The 27,704-nt window shown below is 39.1% G+C and overlaps 2 protein-coding genes across 6 annotated transcripts in view; one reads left to right on the top strand and one right to left on the bottom strand.

The window, feature by feature from the left end:
- Positions 1 to 12,175, top strand: part of aft (cap methyltransferase 2) — a 29,376-nt gene extending 17,201 nt beyond the window's left edge. For all 5 annotated transcript variants that reach the window (XM_071659544.1, XM_071659545.1, XM_071659546.1 and 2 more), the window contains 2 exons: positions 6,775 to 6,996; positions 10,391 to 12,175. In XM_071659544.1, the coding sequence (XP_071515645.1) occupies positions 6,775 to 6,996; positions 10,391 to 12,022 (1,854 nt within the window). In that variant the 3' untranslated portion in view covers positions 12,023 to 12,175. The remainder of the gene's footprint in view (positions 1 to 6,774; positions 6,997 to 10,390) is intronic.
- Positions 12,176 to 17,085: 4,910 nt separating this feature from the next.
- Positions 17,086 to 27,704, bottom strand: part of LOC139747346 (DNA excision repair protein ERCC-6-like) — a 42,648-nt gene continuing 32,029 nt past the window's right edge. The window contains exons 13-14 of the mRNA XM_071659543.1: positions 24,787 to 25,008; positions 17,086 to 21,380 (exon numbers count right to left, since the gene is read on the bottom strand). Coding sequence (XP_071515644.1) covers positions 19,454 to 21,380; positions 24,787 to 25,008 — 2,149 coding nt within the window. The 3' untranslated portion in view covers positions 17,086 to 19,453. The remainder of the gene's footprint in view (positions 21,381 to 24,786; positions 25,009 to 27,704) is intronic.

Raw genomic sequence — 27,704 nt, forward strand, 5'->3', positions numbered from 1 at the left:
AACATATACATACATATACATACACAGACATATACATATATGCACATGTGCATATTCGTACTTGCTGCCTTCATCCATTCCTGTCACCACCCTGCCACACATGAAATGGCACCCCCCTCCCCCCTTCACATGTGCGAGGTAGTGCTAGGAAAAGAAAACAAAGGCCACATCTGCTTGCATTCAGTCTCTAGCTGTCATGTGTAATGCACTGAAACCACAGCTCCCTTTCCACGTCCAGGCCCCACAAAACTTTCCATGTTTTACCCCAGATGCTTCACATGCCCTGGTTCAACCCATTGCCAGCACGTCGACCCTGGTATAAAACATTCTTCCAGTTCACACTATTCCTTGCAGGCTTTTCACCCTCCTGTATGTTCAGCTCTGATTGCTCAAAATCTTTTTCACTCCATCCTTCCACCTCCAGTTTGGTCTCCCGCTTCTCCTTATTCCCTCCACCCCGACACAGTTATCCTCTTTGTCAATCTTTCCTCTCAATTCTCTCTATATGTCCAAACCATCCCAACAAACCCTCCTCTGCTCTCTTAACCATACTCTTTTTATTTCCACACATCTCTCTTCCTCTTACATTACTTATTCAATCAAACCACCTCGCACCACATCTTGTCCTCAAACATTTCATTTCCAACACATCCACCCTCCTCCATACATCCCTATCTATGGCCCATGCCTCGCAACAACATAACATTATTGGAACTACTATTCCTTCAAACATAAGAATTTTTGCTCTCCGAAATATCATTTTCTTCCACACATTTTTCATCGCTCCCAAAGCCTTTGCCTCCTCCCCCACCCTGTGATTCTGTTCCGCTTCCATAGTTCCATCTGCTGCTAAGTCCACTCCCAGATATCTAAAACACTTCACTTCCTCCAATTTTTCTCCATGCAAACTTGCATCCCAATTTACTTGTCCCTCGACCCTACTGCTCTTATTCACATTTACTCTCAACTTTCTCCTTTCACACACTTTTCCAGACTGTCACCAACCTCTGCAGTTTCTCACATGAATCAGCCACTAGAGCTGTATCATCGGCGAACAACAACTGACTCACTTCCCAGGCCCCCTCATCCACAACAGACTGCATACTCGCCCTTCTCTCCAGAACTCTTGCATTTACTTCCCAAACCAACCTATCCATAAACAAATTAAACAGGAGGGTGAAAGGCGTGCAAGGAATAGAGTGAATTGGAATGATGTGGTTTACGGGAGCCAGTGTGCTGTAAGTAGATTGAACCAGGGCATGTGAAGCATTTGGGGTAAACCATGGAAAGGTCTGTGGGGCCTGGATGTGGAAAGGGAGCTGTAGTTTCGGTGCATTACACATGACAGCTAGAGAATGAGTGTGAACAAATGTGGCTTTTTATGTCTTTTCCTGGCGCTACCTCGCTGGAGGCAAGGGGGATGCTATTTCATGTGTGGTAGGGTGACGACGGGAATGGGTGAAGGCAGCAAGTATGAATATGTTCATGTGCATATATGTATATATCTTTGTATGTATATGTAAGTGTACGTTGAAATTTAATGTATTTATATGTGCATGTATGGACATTTATGTATATACATGTGTATGTGGGTGGGTTGGGCCATTCTTTTTCTGTTTCCTTGTGCTACCCCGCTGACTCTGGAGATGGTGATTATATATAATGAATATGAAATAGATTATTGTTATCGTTGTTATCATTATTGTTATTATTATTATTATTATAATTTTTTTATCTTATACTTTGTCACTGCCTCCCGTGTAAGCAAGGTAGCTCAAGGAAACAGACGAAAGAATGACCCAACCCACCCACATACACATGATTATACATACATGTCCACACACGCACACATACATACATAAAATTTCTGTATGTACATATATATACATACATTATTATTATTATTATTATTATTATTTATTTTATTTAATCATTATACTTTGTTGCTGTCTCCTGCGTTAGGGAGGTAGCGCAAGAAAACAGATGAAAGAATAGCCCAACCCACCCACATACACATGTACGTTCACAAATGCACATATACATACCTATACATTTCAACGAATGCATATATATACATTATCCATGAACAAATTAAACAGGAGGGTGAAAGGCGTGCAAGGAATAGAGTGAATTGGAATGATGTGGTTTACAGGAGCCAATGTGCTGCAAATAGATTGAACCAGGGCATGTGAAACATTTGTGGTAAACCATGGAAAGTTCTGTGGGGCCTGGATGTGGAAGGGGAGCTGTGGTTTCGGGCATTATTGCATGACAGCTAAAGACTGAGTGTGAACGAATGGGGCCTTTGTTGACTTTTCCTAGCGCTTCCTCACACACATGAGGGGGGAGGGGGATGTTATTCCATGTGTGGTGAGGCGGCGATGGGAATGAATAAAGGCAGAGAGTGTGAATTGTGTGCATGTGTATATATGTATGTGTCTGTTTGTGTATATATATGTGTACATTGAGATGTATAGGTATGTATATTTGCGGGTGTGGACGTGTATATATATACATGTGTATGGGGGTGGGGTTGGGCCATTCTTTTTCTGTTTCCTTGTGCTACCCGCTGACTCTGGAGATGGTGATTATATATAATGAATATGAAATAGATTATTGTTATCGTTGTTATACACAATGCACAAATGCATATCCTACCTCTACATTTCACGAATGCATATATATACATATCCATGAACAAATTAAACAGGAGGGTGAAAGGCGTGCAAGGAATAGAGTGAATTGGAATGATGTGGTTTACAGGAGCCAATGTGCTGCAATAGATTGAACCAGGGCATGTGAAACATTTGTGGTAAACCATGGAAAGTTCTGTGGGGCCTGGATGTGGAAAGGGAGCTGTGGTTTCGGGCATTATTGCATGACAGCTAAAGACTGAGTGTGAACGAATGGGGCCTTTGTTGACTTTTCCTAGCGCTTCCTCACACACATGAGGGGGGAGGGGGATGTTATTCCATGTGTGGTGAGGCGGCGATGGGAATGAATAAAGGCAGAGAGTGTGAATTGTGTGCATGTGTATATATGTATGTGTCTGTTTGTGTATATATATGTGTACATTGAGATGTATAGGTATGTATATTTGCGGGTGTGGACGTGTATATATATACATGTGTATGGGGGTGGGGTTGGGCCATTCTTTTTCTGTTTCCTTGTGCTACCCGCTGACTCTGGAGATGGTGATTATATATAATGAATATGAAATAGATTATTGTTATCGTTGTTATCATTATTGTTATTATTATTATTATAATTTTTTTATCTTATACTTTGTCACTGTCTCCCACGTTAGCGAGGTAGCGCAAGGAAACAGATGAAAAGAATGGCCCAACCCACCCACATACACATGTACGTTCACAAATGCACATATACATACCTATACATTTCAACGAATGCATATATATACATTATCCATGAACAAATTAAACAGGAGGGTGAAAGGCGTGCAAGAATAGAGTGAATTGGAATGATGTGGTTTACAGGAGCCAATGTGCTGCAAATAGATTGAACCAGGGCATGTGAAACATTTGTGGTAAACCATGGAAAGTTCTGTGGGGCCTGGATGTGGAAGGGGAGCTGTGGTTTCGGGCATTATTGCATGACAGCTAAAGACTGAGTGTGAACGAATGGGGCCTTTGTTGACTTTTCCTAGCGCTTCCTCACACACATGAGGGGGGAGGGGGATGTTATTCCATGTGTGGTGAGGCGGCGATGGGAATGAATAAAGGCAGAGAGTGTGAATTGTGTGCATGTGTATATATGTATGTGTCTGTTTGTGTATATATATGTGTACATTGAGATGTATAGGTATGTATATTTGCGGGTGTGGACGTGTATATATATACATGTGTATGGGGGTGGGGTTGGGCCATTCTTTTTCTGTTTCCTTGTGCTACCCGCTGACTCTGGAGATGGTGATTATATATAATGAATATGAAATAGATTATTGTTATCGTTGTTATCATTATTGTTATTATTATTATTATTATTATTATTATTATAATTTTTTTATCTTATACTTTGTCACTGTCTCCCACGTTAGCGAGGTAGCGCAAGGAAACAGATGAAAAGAATGGCCCAACCCACCCACATACACATGTACGTTCACAAATGCACATATACATACCTATACATTTCAACGAATGCATATATATACATTATCCATGAACAAATTAAACAGGAGGGTGAAAGGCGTGCAAGAATAGAGTGAATTGGAATGATGTGGTTTACAGGAGCCAATGTGCTGCAAATAGATTGAACCAGGGCATGTGAAACATTTGTGGTAAACCATGGAAAGTTCTGTGGGGCCTGGATGTGGAAGGGGAGCTGTGGTTTCGGGCATTATTGCATGACAGCTAAAGACTGAGTGTGAACGAATGGGGCCTTTGTTGACTTTTCCTAGCGCTTCCTCACACACATGAGGGGGGAGGGGGATGTTATTCCATGTGTGGTGAGGCGGCGATGGGAATGAATAAAGGCAGAGAGTGTGAATTGTGTGCATGTGTATATATGTATGTGTCTGTTTGTGTATATATATGTGTACATTGAGATGTATAGGTATGTATATTTGCGGGTGTGGACGTGTATATATATACATGTGTATGGGGGTGGGGTTGGGCCATTCTTTTTCTGTTTCCTTGTGCTACCCGCTGACTCTGGAGATGGTGATTATATATAATGAATATGAAATAGATTATTGTTATCGTTGTTATCATTATTGTTATTATTATTATTATTATAATTTTTTTATCTTATACTTTGTCACTGTCTCCCACGTTAGCGAGGTAGCGCAAGGAAACAGATGAAAAGAATGGCCCAACCCACCCACATACACATGTACGTTCACAAATGCACATATACATACCTATACATTTCAACGAATGCATATATGTATATCTCTCTTTTTAAAGCAGGTATTCCCAATCACCTGTCCTTTTTCAGTGCACAAATCTACAAGCTCTTCACCATTTCCATTTACAACACTGAACACCCCATGTACACCAATTATTCCCTCAACTGCGACATTACTTGCCTTTGCACTCAAATCATCATCACTATAACCTGGTCTCGTGTATGAAAACTACTAACACACTCACTCAGCTGCTTCCAAAACACTTGCCTCTCATGATCTTTCTTCTCATACCCAGGTGCATATGCACTAATAATCACCCATCTCTCTCCATCCACTTTTAGTTTTACCCATATCAATCTAGAGTTTACTTTCTTACATTATATCACATACTCCCACCACTCTTGTTTCAGGAGTAGTGCTACTCCTTTCCTTGCTCTTGTCATCTCACCAACTCCTGACTTTACACTCAAGACATTCCCAAACCACTCTTCGTTTCGCTCGGAGCCAGAACATCCAGGTTTCTTCCCTCAAACATACTACCTATCTCTCCTTTTTTCTCATCTTGGTTACATCCACACACATTAGACACCCCAATCTGAGCCTTCAAGGAGGATGAGCACTCCCTGCATGACTCCTTCTGTTTCCCCTTTTAGAAAGTTAAGATACAAGGAGGGAAGGGATTCTAGCCCCCGCTCCCGTCCCCTTTAGTCGCCTTCTACGACAAGTAAGGAATGGGTAGGAAGTATTCTTTCTCCCCTATCCCCAAGGATACACAGACATATACATGTATACACATGTACATACTTCATACTTGCTGCCTTTATTCATTCCCGTCGCCACCCCGCCACACCTAAAATGACACCCCCCACCCCCCACACGAGCGTGCAAGGTAGCGCTATGAAAGGACAACAAAGGCCACGTTTGTTCACACTCAGTCTCTAGCTGTCATGTATAATGCACCAAAACCACAGCTCCCTCTCCTCATCCAGGCCCCACAAAACTTTCTGTGGTTTACCCCAGACACTTCACATGCCCTGGTTCAATCCGTTGACAGCACATCGACCCCGGTATACCACATCGTTCCAACTCACTCTATTCCTTGCACGACATTCACCCTCCAGCATGTTCAGGCCCCAATCACTCAGAATCTTTTTCACTCCATCCTTCCACCTCCAATTTGGTCTCCCACTTCTCCTTGTTCCCTCCACCTCTGACAGATGTATCCTCTTTGTCAATCTTTCCTCACTTGTTCTCTCTATGTGGCCAAACCATTTCAATATACCCTCCTCTGCTCTCTCAACCATACTCTTTCTATTACCACACATCTGTCTTACCCTTTCATTACTTACTTGATCAAACCACCTCACAACACATATTGTCCTCAGACATCTCATTTCCAACACATCCACCCTCCTCCACATAACCCTATCTATACTATAGCCCATGCCTCACAACCATATAACATTGTTGGAACCACTATTCCTTCAAACATACCCTTTTTGTTTTCTGAGATAATGATCTGGCCTTCCACACATTCTTCGACACTACCAGAACCTTCGCTCCCTCCCCCACCCTGTGACTCGCTTCCATGGTTCCATCCTCTGCCATATCCACTACCAGATATCTAAAACACTTCACTTCCTCCAGTTTTTCTCCATTCAAACTTACCTCCCAATTGACTTGTCCCTCAACCCTACTGTACCTAATAACCTTGCTCTTATTCACATTTACCCAGCTTTCTTCTTTCACACACTTTACCAAACTTAGTCACCAACTTCTGCAGTTTCTCACCCGAATCAGCCACTAGCACTGTGTCATTATTGAACAACAACTGACTCACTTCCCAAGCCCTCTTATACATTTTATTAGTATTATTATAAAACTATTTGATTTTTATCTGTCTACAGGCTTGGTTGAAGTTTTATGAGATTGTCAATGCTTACCCAATAGTCCCATTAGATATGGAAACTGGAGTGAAAGACTATTTTCTAGAGCCAAAGGGTCAAGGTTATCAGTTTCCTTGTGATGAAGACAGAACACAGTTCAACTCGGTTCATCTTTGTGAAGCTCCAGGAGCTTTTATCTTGGCTCTGAATCACTACTTGGTGCTGAATAAGCACACCCTAAAGGTTAGTACAACCTGAGCATTATTTAATTGAGGTGTTTACCCACATCTGTTTCTAAATAATTGCATCATGACCAGTTTGCATGAACTTTTTAGTGCTCATATGTGTCAAAGTAAATAATTTGAATTACTTGGCGTCATCCATTCCTGAATTTCGGCTCTTAGAGATAGAGATAGATGGCTGTATAAATGTTGCAGAGTTAATTAAGGGAGATAAGAGTGTTGAGAATAACCTTCAACTCAGAGAGGACAAGGTTTAATAAGTTTTGACATGTGAAAGATGATATGAATTTCTTTTATTTCCATACTTGTCATGTTTTCATTACGTCTTAGATTGCTATATTTTTCTGTATGGAGATGGCGTTATCTGACAGAAGGGAGCATGAAGTACAGTAGATACTAGAAAAGTTAGATCACATGAGAGATGGATTGATAGAGTGAATGAGTAATTAAGGTCGTCAGTTGTCTCAAATAAGGATACTAGGAAAATAACAGTGGATCATTTGCATTAGACGTGTTAATATGTGAGGGTGGTGTGAACAGTGACATAAGGCTCTTGGAAAATTAGTGTAATGTGCAAGGATGATGATATAAGTGCTATACTAATGCAGAAGCCTGTGTTCAATTAAGCTTGTTTGCTCATAAGTTTAGGATATGTTTGATTGAGCTGAGACTCTACCAGGTATGCATTTGTTGCACCACTTGTAATGAGAGAGGAGTTAAAACGATAGATAGCCAGAATCTTTCATATAGTGCTAATGTTGCAAGATAACTGGTATTAGCAGATGATTTATCAAGGCATATTGTCTTCTGTTTTGTTATACTGTAGGGTGTCAACAGTTTTAAATATAAGGAATATTGAAGCTTTATCCCATTATGAAAGTGGTCATCCTGCATGAAGATTCATTCCAAGTAGATATTGCTTTGTGAAATTAAAGATTGTGTTCAATAATTTTTCTTTATTTTATAGAATATGCCCTTGAGAAATTATATTGAAAGTTTAAAGCAAATCCAGCTATGTACTACCAATTTACAAGTAGAAAACCAAAATTCTCACATCACTATATACTGAGAAATGTCTTTTTTAAGTGTCATTCATGGTTAATATCACTTTGTAATCTCACTGATGGATGCTGATATTTGTACAGTGGAAAATATGGGACTTCTGATGAAAGACAGATAGTCTCAAAATATGTTCGCTTGCATATATGAAAGCTTTATATTACTAGTTACAAAAGTGTGATTGACATAACATGGACACCTGTGGTGTAGTGGTTAGCATTCCTGACTGTGATGCATTCACAGGCTGCCTAGGGTCAAGCGCATGGGTTCGAATCCTGGTTGCAGCAGTCAGTCCACAGCAACCCAGCTGTTCATCCACCTGTATATTATTTATTCATTAATTTATTTATAATACTTGATTGCTGTGTATGGCATCAGCAAAGTAGCTCTAGGAAACAGACAAAGAATGGCCCATCCACTCACACACACATGTTTATACATAAATGCCCATACATGCACATATACATACATATACATAATCAACATATACACACATACATACTCATACCAGACATATACATATAAACACATGCACATATTCATGCTTGCTTGCCTTCATCCATTTCTGGTGCAACAATGCCCTACAGGAAACACCCTATATCTGCCACTATATCATCAAACACATTCAACAAACCTTCAAAATACTCACTCCATCTCCTTCTCACATCACCACTACTTGTTATCACCTCCCCATTAGCCCCCTTCACTGAAGTTCCCATTTGCTCCCTTGTCTTATGCACTTTATTTACCTCCTTCCAAAACATCTTTTTATTCTCCCTAAAGTTTAATGATACTCTCTCACCCCAACTCTCATTTGCCCTCTTTTTCACCTCTTGCACCTTTCTCTTGACCTCCTGCCTCTTTCTTTTATACATCTCCCAATCATTTGCATTTTTCCCTGCAAAAATCGTCCAAATGCCTTTCTCTTCTCTTTCACTAATAATCTTACTTCTTCATCCCACCACTCAGTACCCTTTCTAATCAACCCACCTCCCACACTTCTCATGCCACAAGCATCGCGCAAGCCATCACTGCTTCCCGAAATACATCCCATTCCTCCCTCCCCTTACCTCCTTTGTTCTCACCTTTTTCCATTCTGTACTCAGTCTCTCCTGGTACTTCCTCACACAAGTCTCCTTCCCAAGCTCACTTACTCTCACCACTCTCTTCACCCCAACATTCTCTCTTCTTTTCTGAAAACCCCTACAAATCTTCACCTTTGCCTCCACAAGATAATGATCAGACATCCCTCCAGTTGCACCTCTCAGCACATTAACATCCAAAAGTCTCTCTTTTGCACGCCTATCAATTAACACGTAATCCAATAACGCTCTCTGGCCATCTCTCCTACTTACATACGTATACTTATGTATATCTCGCTTTTTAAACCAGGTATTCCCAATCACCAGTCCTGTTTCAGCACATAAATCTACAAGCTCTTCACCATTTCCATTTACAACACTGAACACCCCATGTATACCAATTATTCTCTCAACTGCCATATTACTCACCTTTGCATTCAAATCACCCATCACTATAACCCGGTCTTGTGCATCAAAACCACTAACACACTCATTCAGCTGCTCCCAAAACACTTGCCTCTCATGATCTTTCTTCTCATGCCCAGGTGCATATGCACCAATAATCACCCATCTCTCTCCATCCACTTTTAGTTTTACCCATATCAATCTAGAATTTACTTTCTTACACTCTATTACATACTCCCACAACTCCTGTTTCAGGAGTAGGGCTACTCCTTCCCTTGCTCTTGTCCTCACACTAACCCCTGACTTTACTCCCAAGACACTCTTCCCCTATACCCTTGAGCTTTGTTTCACTCAGAGCCAAAACATCCAGGTTCCTTTCCTCAAACATACTACCTATCTCTCCTTTTTTCTCATCTTGGTTACATCCACACACATTTAGACACCCCAATCTGAGCCTTCGAGGAGGATGAGCACTCCCCGCGTGACTCCTCCTTCTGTTTCCCCTTTTAGAAAGTCAAAATACAAGGAGGGGAGGGTTTCTGGCCCCCCGCTCCCGTCCCCTTTAGTCGCCTTCTACGACACGTGAGGAATGCGTGGGAAGTATTCTTTCTCCCCTGTCCCCAGGGATAGGGGAGAAAAATATATATTAAATATATATTATATATATTATATATTAAATATAGAAAGGCATAATGATAATAATGTATTTAAATATTTTGCTTAGATTTGCCTTTTTCATGAGTTATTTTGATATTAAATACTGTAATGAATATGTTATGAATATTTGCATAGTTTGCACATTTCTAATAAGATATAAAGGTGGAGGTTTGTATTTTAATTGTCTTTCAGTGGCAGTGGTTGGGAAACACACTAAACCCCTACTATGAAGGTACACCTCTAGATCAATGCATAACAGAGGACCGTTTCATCTACCTCACTCTCAAGAACTGGTCATTTGGTAGAGACAACACGGGAGACGTTACAATTTGGAACAACTTGTGTGATATTGTGGACTGTGCTCAGTATCTTGGTCCTATCCACTTGGTAACAGCTGATGGAAGTTTTGATTGCCAAGCCACTCCAGCTGAGCAGGAGAAAATGACTCATTGCCTGCATTTATGTGAGGCTGTGGCAGCTATACATGTTTTAGCTCCTGGAGGTTCATTAGTAATTAAGAAGTTTACTTTCTTTGAAAATGAAACACTGAATTTGATGTACTTGTTATGTTGTGTTTTTGAAAGTGTTCATGTTTACAAGCCAGGTACTAGCAAACAAGGCAACTCTGAAGTGTATGTCATTGCTTTGAATTACCATGGCAAAGGAAAACATGGTGAGCACTTAAAGAAATTATCTGAGGTTTACGGCCCTAACCTTCATCCATGTTCAATGTTTGCTCAAAAGGATATACCTGAAAACTTTATACACCAAATAAGGAACTGTGCTGCAAAGTTTAAGTTGTATCAGGTTAATACTATCATGCGCAATATATCTTTATTTCAGGAGATGCCTGAGAGGGAAAAGCAGTATAATGAATTACTTAAAGTTAAAGCAACTGCCTTATTTTTCGAACGGAATTTTTGTGAAGCAATACCAAAGTACAAAACAGTCACAGATAGTGATGTCAATAAATCAAGAAATCTCATGGAAAGTGACTGGAACAAAACTGAGAGTGCATTGCTCATGAGAAGCAGTGACATCACTTCAAAGCTAGAAATTCTCAGTCAGTATTTGAAAGATTTTGTAAAAGACTCTTCAGCCTTGAGACATAATCATTCCATGAATAATAAAGAAACTGTGAATGCTTTTACAAGTTTTGTATCACTACAGCTTGAAGTGATTAAGTTTGAAGCAGTTCGAGGAAAACCATTTCAGTATACATACTCTTCAAAATTTTGCTCTGAAAAAGCAACAAGGATATATTGTGAATTGCATCGTCTGTGGATGAAAGTAGGTAATAGTAGTATCACTTTTGATGATTCCTTGTTATCTTCTACCCTTCATCACCACTCTGGAGCTCTGCTTTTGAGGGGAGAAACAACTCCTGGTCCCCACTCTGGTTGTTTAGCCATAGAGGAGGCTTTGGTCATGTTGGAGGAAGAAGGTGTATCTGTTGATGGGTCTATAGTGCTGTTTGATGTACCACTTCTCTCTCGCCTTCAGTATGGTCTCCTCCTTGTGCTAGGGTCTGCTTTCAAAGAGATACGAATCTATACAGGCCAAGAAGTTGGCAAACAGATGCCAGTGCTTGTACTTCATGGTTTAAAATCCGTTGATCATGGGGTAGCTGTTGTACGTGCACTTAATCATGCTGGATGGACTCCCAATGGAGGTGCTGGAGGAGCCAAAGGCTTCTTACAGATAGTTGGTTTATCAGATCTCCTTCAGCATGAGCAGCTCCAAGCAGTTTTTCATTACAATATTCATTACTGCACTCATCATGCTGTAGCTTTTTATGAAAATATCACAAATGTACTTGGATGACAGGGATTCACAGACATTTGTTAATCTGTTTGTAACAAACACCGAGGATATGATCTGGCAGAAATGTTAGTTTGTCACACACATAATGTTTTGTGTTCCTTAGTTCTGGTATATGTATGCTTGAAATCAGGGTTCATAAAAAATGAAAACATAGCAATCTGTTTTACTTCTCTAACAAGTGCACCTTTCTGACAACTAGGACATGCATGCAACATGGATCCTGAAGTTTATTACTACTGGTGAACAATGGAATAGTTGTAAAGTGGCATCAGTATTTTTTTATGTGAGGAAGAGTGCTTGTCCATGGCAGACCTTGATCTAGCTAAGTCATGAAACCACAACCCTCATTTTTTGGCCACATGCAACCAGAAATTTGAAATATGTGCGTGGAAGAAGGGCATACAAAATATGCCCTGTGCAGCCAGCAAGCTTGAAAAGGTGACTAAGTTTGATTTAAATGTATTTTGGGTAAACACGGAACCGAGAAAAGTGAAGGAGAGGGAGATTCAAGAAAAGGGCGAATGATTTTAAAAGATTCATATTAAATTATGATATATATGTATTGTTCTTTTTCCTTTCTTCCATACTTGATCCACATTTCCCACATTAGAAAGGTAGCACCAGGAACAGATGAAGAAGGACCACATCTGCTAACATCCTTTCTCTAACTGTTTTGTGTAATACACTGAAACCATAGCTCCTTATCCACAACCAGGCCCCTCCATGATTTACCCCAGACACTTCGCATGCCCTAGTTCAACTATCAGTTGACAGCACGTCGACCCGAGTTCACCACATTGTATTAATTCACTCTATCCCTTGCATGCCTTTTCACTTTCTTGCATGTTCAGGCCCCAATCGCTCAAAATCTTTATCAGCTCCATCCTTCCATCTCCAATTGGGTCTCCCTATTCTTGTTTCTTCCACTTCTGAAAAAACTTTTTCTTTGCCAACCTTTCCTCACTCATTCTCTCCATATATCCAAACCATTTTAGCACACACTCTTCAGCTCTCTCAACCACACTCTTTTCATTACCACAGTTCTCTCATACCCTTTTATTATGTACTTGATCAAACCACCTCATACCACGTAGTCCTCAAACATTTCATTTCCAACACATCCACATAGTCTTATCTATAGCCCATGCCTTGCCTCCATTTGATAATGTTAGGAAAACTGAACCTTCAAACATACCCATTTTTGCCCTCCCAAATAATGATCTTTCTTTCTTTCCACTTGTCCTTCAATGCTTCAAAAACCTTTACCCCCTCACCCAACCTATGACACTTATGCTTCCATGGTTCTGTTTTGCTGCCATGTCCACTCCCAGGTATCTAAAACATCTCTACCTCCAGTTTTTCTCCATTCAGACTCATATCCCAGCTAACTTGCTTTTTATTGGCCTTTACCATACCTTATTTGGCACTATAAAAAGTTTTGTTTCTGAAAGCCTCATATTGTGCTATTTTGCTTTTTTCGGTATATCTGAATGTATGTACAATATAGTACTTCACTTGTGGTTGCTCATTTTTTAGTCTTTTGAATTAGTTTTTGATGAATGTTGCATGATTACCACAAGTGACAATTGTGGCTGATCACTGATTACTTGTTAGTACAGTGGTCAGCTACTTCATAAGGGTTGCAGACCCCCGAGTGATACCAAGGAGAATAAATCTTAGTATATTGACTTATCATGGCTTGTAATATTTACTGGAGCATCAATTTGCCTTCAGAAATGGAGGAACTTTTAATACAGTGCAGAAACCATAGTGAGCAATAAGTATCTGATCCTCATAAGCTTGCTTGCTGTATATCATGAGGATAAACATTACACATATGTAATACCAAAAATAATAAATTTTATTGTTATTTACAGATATTGAGAGCATTCCTCTTTACACTAAATGTTTGTGCTGATAAGACATCTTTAATTTTGCTATTTACATAATACTAGTAACCCTGAAAGAAAAGATTTTTCAGAACTAATTTCATCTCACATTAATATCAAAAAATTAATTCCACCACTCGCATTATGTTCAAGAACTAGCAAGAGCTGCATACATAAGGGAAGTGTATATATATAATTATCTATAACATATATAATTATCAATAACATATGAAGAAGGTGTTAAAGATTTTCTGGTTGGTGAATACAGCATGACATTGACAGCCTTAATTTCCCTAGCATTTGACAGGCCTAAGTCTAACCAATCAACCAACCATCAAGAACCCAAAGGGCCAATTGCACAGTGAAAATTTATTGTATGTTATCTTAGAATTATTTTCAATACCTGAAGGAGGTTAAGGATTTTCAGTTGGTGGATGCAGCTTAATGCTGATGGTCCTAGTAACCCTTGCAGTTTATTGGCCTAAAGCCCAAACAGTTAACCAAACATCAAGAATACAGAGAGAACAGTTAAAATAAGCGATGCAAATGGTAATTTTATCACATGCCTCTGGACTAAATAAGACATGAGCATAAATACAAACAAACACACATACCATACAAATTAAACTCAAATTATAATCTGGGTGAAGATATGCAAAGGTTGATCTTGGAGAAACAGCAAAATAGGAACTAATCATAAAGGAAAGATGTAAAATCACAAAGTTATGAGAAATACAATATGTTTCCCAGAGTAACAGACTGTCTCAGAATATATGGCAGTATTCATAATGAATGGGTCAGTAAATGGATATTTTATGATGGAAAAAGATTGGTTAACAATAGATGTCAATCAGCGAAGGATAAAAATGCAAGAAATAAACAAAATAACAAAAGCATTACACTTGAGAGCTAGAGCATTGATGTGAGCATATGTGGCCTTTTTTCATCTGTCATGGTGCTACCTCGCTAATGAGGGGAAACAGGAATCAAGTATGAAAGAAAAATAAAAAAAAAAGTATTGTGAAAGTGATGTACAAAAGAAAATGTAGTATTGTCTTAAAAATCTACCTGAAGTAAACTCATTCTTGGATAATGTTATGAGAAATGAAAAGGAGATAAATGAAAAGTTGGTTTTTATTATGGATGATGCACAACCAGCAGCCTTAATAGCAAAGGAATGTAATAAAGCCTACAACTCATATCACCATATATACTAAAAGAGCTTTCAAGTTTGCTAAATACACCACTTTTAATAGTGCCCTCTGAGTGAAGGATTTGAAAAGGCAAAAATTCTGACAATCTTAAAAAAAAAAGTGATGGATTCCTATGAATTAGACAGTTATCATTAAAACTGCAATGTGTAAACTACCTGACCTGTGATAAAAAGTTATATAAGGAAGGTGTGGATGCTGGTAGAGGGATCACGTGCTAAAAATGTAGTGTATTTTCCTGAAAGGGTAATGAATATTTTGGAGAATGAAGTTCAGATTGAGTGTCTACATATCATGTTAAAGAGCTCTTCAGACTATCCCACACAAAAACTTATTAGGAGAAAAGTAGGTTATCTTTTCAGCATATGATAGTCTTTAAGATTGATTGATTGATTGATCAATATATACATATACACATGTATATACATACACGTCCACACACGCAAATACACACACATATACAAATACACACATGTGCATAATTCGTACTGTCTGCCTTTATTCATTCCTATCGCCACCCCGCCACACATGAAATAACAACCCCTCTTCCCGCATGTGCACGAGGTAGCGCTAGGAAAAGACAACAAAGGCCACATTCGTTCACACTCAGTCTCTAGCTGTCATGTATAATGAATATGTACGTGTGTATATATGTGTAAGTATACTTGTGTGTGTGGGCATTTATGGGTATACATGCGCTACCTCGCTAACACGGGAGATGGCAATTAAGTATAATAAACAAATAAAATATTTATATATTTATTACACTTATTCGCTCCCTCCCGCATTTGTGAGGTAGCGCAAGGAAACAGAAGAAAGAATGGCCCAACCCACCCACATACACATGTATATACATACACACCCACACATGCACATATACATACCTATACATTTCAACGTATACATACACAGACATATACATATATACAAATGTAAACAATCATACTTGCTGCCCCCATCCATTCCTGTCGCCACCCCACCACACATGAAACAGCATATATATGTGTCAGAAGTGGAGGGAAGATGAAGCGGGAGACCAAATTGAAGGTGCAAGGATTGAATGAAAAGGATATTGAGCTATCGGGGCTGAACATACAGGAGGGTGAAAGGCGTGCAAGGAATAGAGAGAACTGGAATGATGTGGTATACCGGGGTCAACGTGCTGTCAATGGATTGAACCAGGGCATTTGAAGCGTCTGGGATAAACCATGGAAAGGTCTGTGGGGCCTGGATATGGAAAGGTCTGTGGGGCCTGGATATGGAAAGGTTGCTGTGGTTTCAATGCATTACACATGACAGCTAGAGACTGAGTGTGAATGAATGTGGCCTTTTTTCTTCTGTTCCTGGCACTGCCTCGCTTGGGGGGGGGTGGGGGGTGCTATTTCATGTGTGGTGGGGTGGCAATGGGAAAGTCTCCTTAAAATTTAATGAAACTCTTTCACCCCAACTCGCATTTGCCCTCTTTTTAAACCCACGCACCTTTCTCTTGACCTCTTACCGCTTTCTTTTATATATCTCCCAGTCATTTGCACTAATTCCTTGCAAGTACTGTCCAAATGCCGCTCTTTTCTCTTTCACTAACAGCCTTACTTCTTCATCCCCTGACTCACTACCCTTTCTAATCTGCCCACCTCCCATCTATCTCATGCCACATGCATCTTTTGCACAAGCCATCACTGCTTCCCTAAATACATCCCATGCCTAAACCATTCCCCTCATGTCATTTGCTCTCAACCTTTTGCCATTCTACACTCAATCTCTCCCGGTACTTCTTCACACAAGTCTCCTTTCCAAGCTCACTTACTCTCATCACTCTCTTCTCCCCAAAATTCTCTCCAGCTGCCCCTCTCAGCACATTAACATCTAAAAGTCTCTCTTTTACACACCTATCAATTAACACGTAATCCAATAATGCCCTGTGACCATCTCTCCTACTCACATGCGTATACTTATGTATATCACTTTTTAAACCAGGTATTCCCAATCACCAGTCTTTTTTCAGCACACACATGCACAAGCTGCTCTTCATTTCCATTTACAACACTGAACACCCCATATACAACAATTATACCCTCAATTGCCACATTACTCATCTTCGCATTTAAATCATCCATCACTTAAACCCGATCTCATGCATCAAAGCTGTTGACACAATAACTCAGCTGCTCCCAGAACATTTGCCTCTCATGATCAGGTGCATAGGCACCAATAATCACCCCTCTCTCTCCATCCACTTTCAGTTTTACCCACATCCTGGGTATTTGGAATGGATTAGGTGCAACACATGCACCTTTTACAAGAACATGTTTATCAGAACTGGGGCCACCAGCTCTAATCCCATGGGTTACAAAAGGTCAGGAATGCCCAATTCCCTCAGGATGATCTACCAATCTGCTGCCCTTAGCCATATATGTATTCTGAAAATTAATTAAGTAAAAGGGAAACAAGAACACACGTTTTAATGAGCTGTCTCCATGTGTCCCAGCCACCATTAACTAGACTTGATGTGTATCTGATGTGAAGCATGCTTTTGCTTGAGCCATGTTAATTACTATTAAAAAGCCTCTTTTGCAAATTGGGGCGAGGAAACGAGTGGAATCAAACAAAGGTCACTCCAAGACCTGCTCTTATTCTTCATTTATAATACTGATCTACCCAGAGGACTGACATTTTGGGGAAATCTTTGCAACCAATGTCGAATTTATTCAAATGCTTTAAAGTATGATGTTAATCTCTAGCCTGAGGGTAAAAGCAGCCAATAGTCTATGTCTTGCAAATATATCTGAGTGAGCTGCACGTGCAATCAGAACCAATCATATTTCTTCTAGAGCACCTGATAACCTTGCTTTCATTCTCATTCACTCTCAACTCTCTCCTTTCACACACACTTCTAATATCAGTCACCAACTTCTGCAGTTTCTCACTTGAATCAGCCACCAGTGCTTTATCATCAACAAACAACAAGTGACTCACTTCTCAGGCCCTCTCATCCCCCATAGACTGAATACTCTTCCCTCCCTCACTACCCCAGCCATAAACAAATCAAACAACCATGGTGACATCACACACCCCTGTTGCAGAACAACCTTCATTTGGAACCATTCTCTCTCCTCTCTTCCTGCTAGTACACACACCTTACACCCTCAGTAAAAACTAATCTGCTTCTAGCATCTTACCTCCCACAACATATATTCTTAAGACCTTCCACAAAACATCTTCTATCAAACCTATCATATGCCTTCTCCAGATCCATAAATGCCGCTACAAATCCATCTGTTTTTCTAAGTATTTTTCACACACATTTTTTATAGCAAAAACCTGATCCACACATCCTCTACCATTTCTGAAACACTGTTCCTTCCATACACCAGAATGAGTATACTCAACAAACTTATATCTTGTAGTCTGAACACTCACCTTTATCCCTCTTGTTATATAATGACACTATACATGCATTCTGCCAATCCTCAGACATTTCACCATGATCTATACATACAATGAACATCCTTACCAACCAACTGACAACACAGTCACCCCCTTTCTTGATAGATTTAACTACAACACCATCCACCTAGCCACGTTTCATCTTGAGCATGGCTTTTACCATCTTTTCTCTCTTCAACAAACCAACCTTCTTGACTTCGCATACCAGCTCAAACATTACATTCTGCATCTGCCACTCTGTCATCAAACGTATTTAACAGTCCTTCAAAATACTTGCTCCATATCCTCCTCACTGCATCACTACCTGTTCACGTTTCCCCCTTTTGTCTTCTTCACCAATGTTCCCATTTGTTCCCTTGTCTTTTGCAAATTTTTACCTCCTCAAAAACTTATAAAAAGCCAGGTACCCATTTACTAACTAGTTCCAAGCTGAGGTTGAACAGAGGGTTGGAAGTGAGCTAAATTCAAACCTGGGTCTGCTTGATTCATAGTCATTACAAGTAACCTTATCACCTATAACCTGAAAGAATCTGGTTTCATGGTAATAACACTGTCTTACTAGTTAGTGTCAGTTATTCAAATATTCCTCAACAGAATACAAAAGTTTGTGATGGCCACTGACCTTCACCTTAGACCAGAAAAATAAAGGTATATCTAATATATATTACAATTAAGTGTATCATCAAGTCTACAAACACTTGTGGAACCCTGAATAATTTCTACATCATTTTCTATCACTTTTTCTTTCATCCAATATGGCCTTGATTGGGGCATGTTGTCTACTCATGCCATGACAGTCACTATACATATAAATGTGTGTGTGTGTGACCTATAATCAAGTATAATTCTTTAAAGTGATTTCCAAGGTTCTGTTCTTATTATCTTTGCTATCTAAATTCTCCTTTTAGAGTCCACATTCCTTCTCCTGTTGTTTCCCTATGAAAATCACATACTTGTGTTAAAAGAGCCTTAAAGAAAGGGGTTTGTTCAGGAGGTAAACGGTCCCGAAATCTACCTATGATCTCCAGAGTTGAGGCTCTTCCATCAACTTCAGCCTGGAAAGCAACAAAATTACGGATATCGGCTAGCAAATCAATGTTTTCTTGTATCTCTGGTTCTATGCTTTCTGTACCATTTATAGCTGTTGAAGGGTAATTAGGATCATAGCCATCACTGCTTCTACTATCTTCATCTTCAGAGTCCATAGCAATACCTCTGTTTCTATGACGCATACGAGACAACAACTGAGAGGAAGAAAGTACACCACTTGATCCCTCAGCAAGACCCTTGCTTTTCTTAAAGGGGCTGAACAATTCTCTTCCTTCACTTGTATTTGAACTCTCATCCTCCCCAACCTCCTCTATACCTCCATTAAACATAGGCATTTTCTTATCTTTATGCTTTACTTCTTTCACTTCTGAAATTTCTTTGTCACCAGAGTCATTAAATATTCTATTTGTCTTTTTCCCAAATCTGGGCTTACTTTTGAGAGACTGAGAAGGTTCACCACGAAGTCGAGGTCTGAAGCACTGTGCACGAGAAGCACGCACAGCTTTTAGGGCTTCCTTAGCTACCCTTTCTGCCTCCCCTTCCATGAGCAGGTAGTCATTATCACTGTTGTTCACAATAGCATCATGACTTAAAGCTGTGTGAACTCCTGATTTCTGAAATAATTTTTCTAGAACATATTGATCCTGAGACTTTGCATTTTCCAACTGTGCTTTTTCCTCTTCTTCTGTTTTATGGTAATTTCTTTTCTTAACTAAATATTCTATGCGAACTCCAGAAAACTTTCTGCCTTTCTTTTTGGATCTTTTTCTGTTTTCCTTTTCTTTGTATTCATCTTTTTTCTTATGTTCCCTTTTATGTCTTTCATTGTCTTCTAAGACTGACATACCTACCCTATTTGAAAATGTGTGTGTTTCTAGCTGGTTACTCTTCATATTGCTTTCATTTACCTCATGAATTTTACTGTTGCTATCTGAAGTTATATTTAAATTATTTGTTAAATTTGGAACATTTTGCAATAATATATCATCAACAGGCTTTTCCTCAATTCCTTTTCCAGATTTAATGATGTCTTCTAAATTACTTGCTGACACTTGCAACATGTTTTCCATGTCTACTGGAGCCACCTTTATTCTGACCTCCTGCATTCCCTGTGCTCTCTGATCTTGTGAAAGTTGTTTCTTCACTGCAATACCTACCTCATCTTTTTCTTTATTACTACCTATATCACCTCCGTCATAATTTTGGCTATCATCCATATCAGTCATCATATCCTCTTCCTTTCCCCTCCCTATTTTTGTATCCTCTTTTGAGGAACATTTACCACCAATCTTCTGGCTCAAAGATCTTGCAAGTTCTCTCATTTGTTTTAATTTACTAATATTAACTGATATTAGGCTCTGGTCTCCTGACTTTTCTCTTGTTTTTTCTTGCATTATTTTAGTTTTCCTTCTTTCTTTGTCTCCTACAAATCTAGAGGTGTGAAGCTCTCTTGAAGTTTCTCTACAGCTTGTGACTTCCCTTTTCTCTTTGCTGTTAGGTGTCTTTTGGGATGCTTGTTTCTCTGTATCATCATCTTTACTGTTTTCCTTCACATCCACTTTAATCTCTGAGTCTGTACCAGCAAATATGGCTGATGATTCTGTTTTTTCCTTGTCTCCTTCATTAAGTGAGAAAAGTTCATATAAGTCATTTGTTTTGAAGAACCGTTGCTGCTTTGGGTCCTTGAGAACACGATTTGTCAGAAACTGCTTAAAGATTTGTCGGTGGTAGATCTTTTCTTCAATAGTGCCAGCTGTCAGTAATCTGAAAAGGAAACAATAACAAGTAAGAATACTTATTTAATAACACGTCACAATTAAATCTTTCATGGAAAAGAACTTCCGCATATTTCTACCTGTGTGATAATATGCTAAAACATTTGAGGAAGATTCTGTGTGCATCTCAGTGCTTTTAATGAAGGAAGAGGCATATATGATAAAAGACTGACTACTAGACTAGTTAACCCACATAAATGCAAATTCCATGGTAAGAATTGTATCCTAACCTAAATCAAGCATTTAGTTTTGGTATATTAAGTTCAAATGTAGTGAGAAAAGCTATCATTTTGGAGGAAAAAACTCAAGCACTCATAGGTAAGAAATAATGCTGCTTAGTACATATCTCTATATTAAATATCTTAGTGATCAAATTCACAGCTAATTCACTGAAAGCTCTTTCTCCAGAAGCATATCATGGGTGATCAACAGGGTAGAGGGTGTGTGGATCAGGTGTTTGCTTTGTAGAATGTATGTGAGAAATACTTACAAAACAGATGGATTTGTATGTAGCATTTACATGGATCTGGAGAAGGCATATGATAGAGTTGATAGAGATGCTCTGTGAAAGGTATTAAGAGTATATGGTGTGGGAGGTAAGTTGCTAGAAGCAGTGAAAAGTTTCTATCGAGGATGTAAGGCATGTGTATGAGTAGGAAGAGAGGAAACTGATTGGATCCCAGTGAATGTTGGTTTGCGGCAGGGATGTGTGATGTCTCCATGGTTGTTTAATTTGTTTATGGATGGGGATGTTAGAGAGGAGAATGCAAGAGTATTGGAGAGAGGGGCAAGTATGCAGTCTCTTGTGGATGAGAAGGCTTGGGAAGCAAGTCAGGTGTTGTTTGCTGATGATACAGCGCTGGTGGCTGATTCGGGTGAGAAACTTGCCCCTCTTTCCAAAACTATTGCATTCACCTCCCTAACAACCCCATCCATAAACAAATTAAACAACCATGGAGACATCACACACCCCTGCCACAAACCTACATTCACTGAGAACCAATCACTTTCCTCTCTTCCTACACGTACACATGCCTTACATCCTCGATAAAAACTTTTCACTGCTTCTAACAACTTGCCTCCCATACCATATATTCTTAATACCTTCCACAGAGCATCTCTATCAACTCTATCATATGCCTTTTCCAGATCCATAAATGCTACATATAAATCCATTTGCTTTTCTATTTCTCACATACATTCTTCAAAGCAAACACCTGATCCACACATCCTCTACCGCTTCTGAAACCACACTGCTCTTCCCCAATCTGATGCTCTGTCCATGCTTTCACCCTCTCAATCAATACCCTCCCATATAATTTCCAAGGAATACTCAACAAACTTATACCTCTGTAATTTGAGCACTCACCTTTGTCCCCTTTGCCTTTGTACAATGGCACTATGCAAGCATTCCACCAATCCTCAGGCACCTCCATGAATCATACATACATTAAATAACCTTACCGACCAGTCAACAATACAGTCACCCCCTTTTTTAATAAATTCCACTGCAATACCATCCAAACTCGCTGCCTTGCCGGCTTTCATCTTCTGCAAAGTTTTTACTACCTCTTCTCTGTTTACCAAATCATTTTCCCTAACCCTCTCACTTTGCACACCACCTCGACCAAAACACCCTATATCTGCCACTCTATCATCAAACACATTCAACAAACCTTCAAAATACTCACTCCATCTCCTTCTCACATCACCACTACTTGTTATCATCTCCCCATTAGCCCCCATTAGGTACAGTAGGGTTGAGGGTCAAGTCAATTGGGAGGTAAGTTGGAATGGAAAAACTGGAGGAAGTGAGGTGTTTTAGATATGTGGGAGTGGATTTGGCAGTGGATGGAACCATGGAAGCGGAAGTGAATCATAGGGTGGGGGAGGGGGCAAAAATTCTGGGAGCCTTGAAGAATGTGTGGAAGTCAAGAACATTATCCCGGAAAGCAAAAATGGGTATGTTTGAAGGAATAGTGGTCCCAACAATGTTGTATGGTTGTGAGGCGTGGGCTATGGAAGAGTTGTGCACAGGAGGGTGGATGTGCTGGAAATGAGATGTTTGAGTACAATATGTGGTGTGAGGTGGTTTGATCGAGTAAGTAATAATAGGGTAAGAGAGATGTGTTGTAATAAAAAGAGTGTGGTTGAGAGAGCAGAAGAGGGTGTTTTGAAATGGTTTGGTCACATGGACAGAATGAGTGAGGAAAGATTGACAAAGAGGATATATGTGTCAGAGGTGGAGGGAACGAGGAGAAGTGGGAGACCAAATTGGAGGTGGAAAGATAGAGTGAAAAAGATTTTGAGTGATTGGGGCCTGAACATGCAGGAGGGTGAAAGGCATGCAAGGAATAGAGTGAATTGGAACGATGTGGTACACTGGGGTCGACGTGCTGTCAATGGATTGAACCAGGGCATGTGAAGCGTCTGAGGTAAACCATGGAAAGTTGTGTGGGGCCTGAATGTAGAAAGGGAGCTGTGGTTTCGGTGCATTATTACATGACAGCTAGAGACTGAGTGTGAACGAATGGGGCCTTTGTTGTCTTTTCCTAGCGCTACCTCGCATACATGAGGGGGTTGTTATTTCATGTATGGCGAGGTGGCGATGGGAATGAATAAAGGCAGACTATGAATTATGTACATGTGTGTATATATGTATATGTCTGTGTGTGTGTGTATATATATGTATACGTTGAGATGTATAGGTATGTATACTTGCGTATACTATTTGCCATTTCCCACGATAGTGAAGTAGCGGTAAGAACAGAGGACTGGGCCTTTGAGGGAATATCCTCACCTGGCCCCCCTCTCTGTTCCTTCTTTTGGAAAATTAAAAAAAAAAAAAAAAAAACAAGAGGGGAGGATTTATTTTGCTTTGTCGCTGTCTCCCGCGTTAGCGAGGTAGCGCAAGGAAACAGACGAAAGAATGGCCCAACCCACCCACATACACATGTATATACATACACGTCCATACACGCAAATATACATACCTATACATTTCAATGTATACATATATATATATATATATATATATATATATATATATATATATATATATATATATATATATATACACACAGACATATACATATATACACATGTACATAATTCATACTGTCTGCCTTTATTCATTCCCATTGCCACCTCGCCACACATGCAATAACAACCCCCTCCCCCTCATGTGTGCGAGGTAGTGCTAGGTAAAGACAACAAAGGCCACATTCGTTCACACTCACTCTCTAGCTGTTATGTAATAATGCATCGAAACCACAGCTCCCTGAGAAAAGCCAGTGCTTCCTCAGTGGAAATACTGATTTTTCTTTACGTTGTCCTCAAGAATGTTGCTTATGCTCACCTGACTAACTGTAAGAGAAAGAAAAATTACACCTCACCTGTATATAGTAACATGACGAAGTTGTCCAATTCTCCAAGCACGTTCTCTTGCTTGTGAGTCTGTTGATGGATTCCAATCTGGGTCAAATATTACAACCCGATCTGCACCAGTAAGATTCACTCCTAGTCCACCAACACGGGTTGTCATGAGAAATACAAAATATGATGGGTCACAGTTGAACTTTTCAATCAATGGCTGACGAGAGGACACAGTTGTTGTGCTGTAAAGAGTGATACCTCTGGAGTTCTACAATCTGTTCTGTCTAGTACAGTACTTATAAGGATGTATGATATTTGACCATGATGAGCTTTCAGATGAAACACGAGAAATATACTGCCAACTAGGAATTAGAAACTCAATCTATGGGTATATCTACACAAAACATTAAAAATAATTCTTGTGAATTTTATTCAGTCAACCTGACTCTTGAGGTGTGGCCTGCCTGAGATGAAAAAAATAAAAACTAACACACATGAACTAGTATGCCAGCAAGAGCTAACCTCCTGCCTACCATTACCATCATGTAACTGATTGCTGCTAGGTATCATGCTAGCAAGCTGGGATCAATTACTAATTGTAACTGAATATGAATGTAATTAAGATAACTCTGAGCTGTGAAGAGGAGCCGTGATACATTCTTTCATGCAACTGCTGAAAACGAAGCTGAGGACCACCATGAGAGAAGTAAACCTGGATTACACCCCACAGTTCTTGAGAATAGTTCAGTCTATTAAATATCAGTGCTCTTAATAACTTGGTCAAAAACTGATCGATGACTAGCATTAGGCCTGTAAGTATGCTCTTTTGTACGAATGTCTATTTAACCAGTAGTGTCACTGACTTGAAAATTGATTATTGACTAGCACTAAGCCCATAACTGCACTTCTGTATGAATAAAGTTTATTAAACTGTTTTTCTTTACTACTTTTGTGTTACTGCTAAAAAAATCAATAGTTCTGAATAGCTAAGAGGCTATACTTCACCACTCATATCAATAAAAATTCATGTGACCCACACACATATGGATCTCTGATCACGTGGGCCACTACCGGAAAAACTTGTGTGCCTCTGCCTCAAAAAGAAAGAACTTGTATATTGTCACATGAAAATATGGTATTTCAGTGTATCCTCAGCTGATTCAGATACTGGTAAATGAACAGCATGTTTATCTCCCTGAATAACCTCTACAAGTAAAAACCAATGCTGAAGTATATAGTATGATTAAAAAATCAATTTACACAAAATGTGGTATTCATTGTTTGAATACCAACAAAATTATTAGAATTATTTCAATACAATGTCTCAGAAGCATAAGTATGAAAGAATCACACAACAGAACATGCAAATACATGAACTTGTAAAGTTCATGTTTCATCAAAAAGAAGCCAAGACTCTTGCAGAGTTATTTCCACCAACAATGCATGCCTGGACTGATACAGCTTCCAATCTATTTCCTTTTCTCTGTACAGATATTTTTTTCCATAAAAGTTGTTATCCTACTACTCAACCTACAGTGTTTTCTTGAAATATGTTTTGATATATACTTATCCTTGTGTTAAGTGCTAAATACATATTCAGTATATTCAGCATCAATGATGGTAGTGGAGATTCTGAGCCAATCAATCAAACAATCAGAAAATCAAGAATACTGAAAAAAAGGGAAGACTGCATAACTTCAATGATCAATAAGCTAATCTCAATTAACTACACACCATTTAAAAATGTCTCTTTTCATCATATTCCCCTGAGCTTTTAGCAAATAATATGGAGGCCACTGTATTTCAGAAAAAAAATTTGTTATGCTGTATTATTTCATAGAACTTACGAAGCTACAGCCAGAGCCCTACTGCAACCTTGACTATTAACCTTTTTGCCCAAATAGCAAAGGTAGCCTTCCAGCAGATGCAGGGTCTAAAGCAGCTATATCTAACAATATATATATGAGAATTATACCTTACACCCATTTTCATGCAGAATAGAAAAATTATGATACATGTAAATGGCAAGCTAGATGTGTCTCTGAAGCCCTATAATGTAGGAATATACAGAAAAAAAAGTAAGGTGCTGATGTATCACATTCCCCTGCACAGTGAGTTGCCATTTTAAGATAATCCTTTGTCGAATGAGGAATGGTCAAACTGTGTTGATCCATGGTCACTTAATGGAGGGAAATCCTGCCCTAAAATATGTCTGCTATTGAAACATTACCAAGGAACATGTATTTACAAAATGCCAAACGTACAAAAAAGTCAGCATTAACTATGAATTATAAAATGATATTAGAAGAGATAAAAAGTATTGGAGAAATTTTAAACAAATAATATTGTTGTAAACTGACAAGACTGACAGATTTTTTGAAGGATGCCAAAATATATAATTCCATATAAGTAGCTTTGAAAAGGAAGCCAAAATATGATTCTATGTAAATAAGTTTTAATTTTTTAGATATCTTTTTCATGTCAAATAACCGTACTTTCTAGTGCTTTACAGATTTCACAAACTCAATAAATGAAACAACCTTTGGTCTTTAACTTGGTCTTTTCACTATCAACTAATTTCCCTGTTGGCCCCTTAAAAGGGGTAACAGCTGCATGATTTCCTCATGCTAAATGGTTCCAAAACACCTGTTACATCTAACTATTATGAGATTTGACTGTTCATCACTGCAATTTGTTTTAAATCCAATCAACAACTTATTTATCCACCTTATCTATACCATGTGATTTAACTTATGCTTCTGATCTTTAATGTGGGAACTTATTAAATATATTCTAAAAAATGGCATCAACCACTTTACTTTCATCATACATGTTGCTTTTATCAAAAGAAATCAAGCAGAATTGTCAGACAAACAATTTTGTTGAAAATCATACTTAGAACTGTTGATAAAATCCTTTAACTTGATTACATTCTAAT

This window comes from Panulirus ornatus, chromosome 68, assembly GCF_036320965.1.
Source record: "Panulirus ornatus isolate Po-2019 chromosome 68, ASM3632096v1, whole genome shotgun sequence".
Taxonomy (NCBI): domain Eukaryota; kingdom Metazoa; phylum Arthropoda; class Malacostraca; order Decapoda; family Palinuridae; genus Panulirus; species Panulirus ornatus.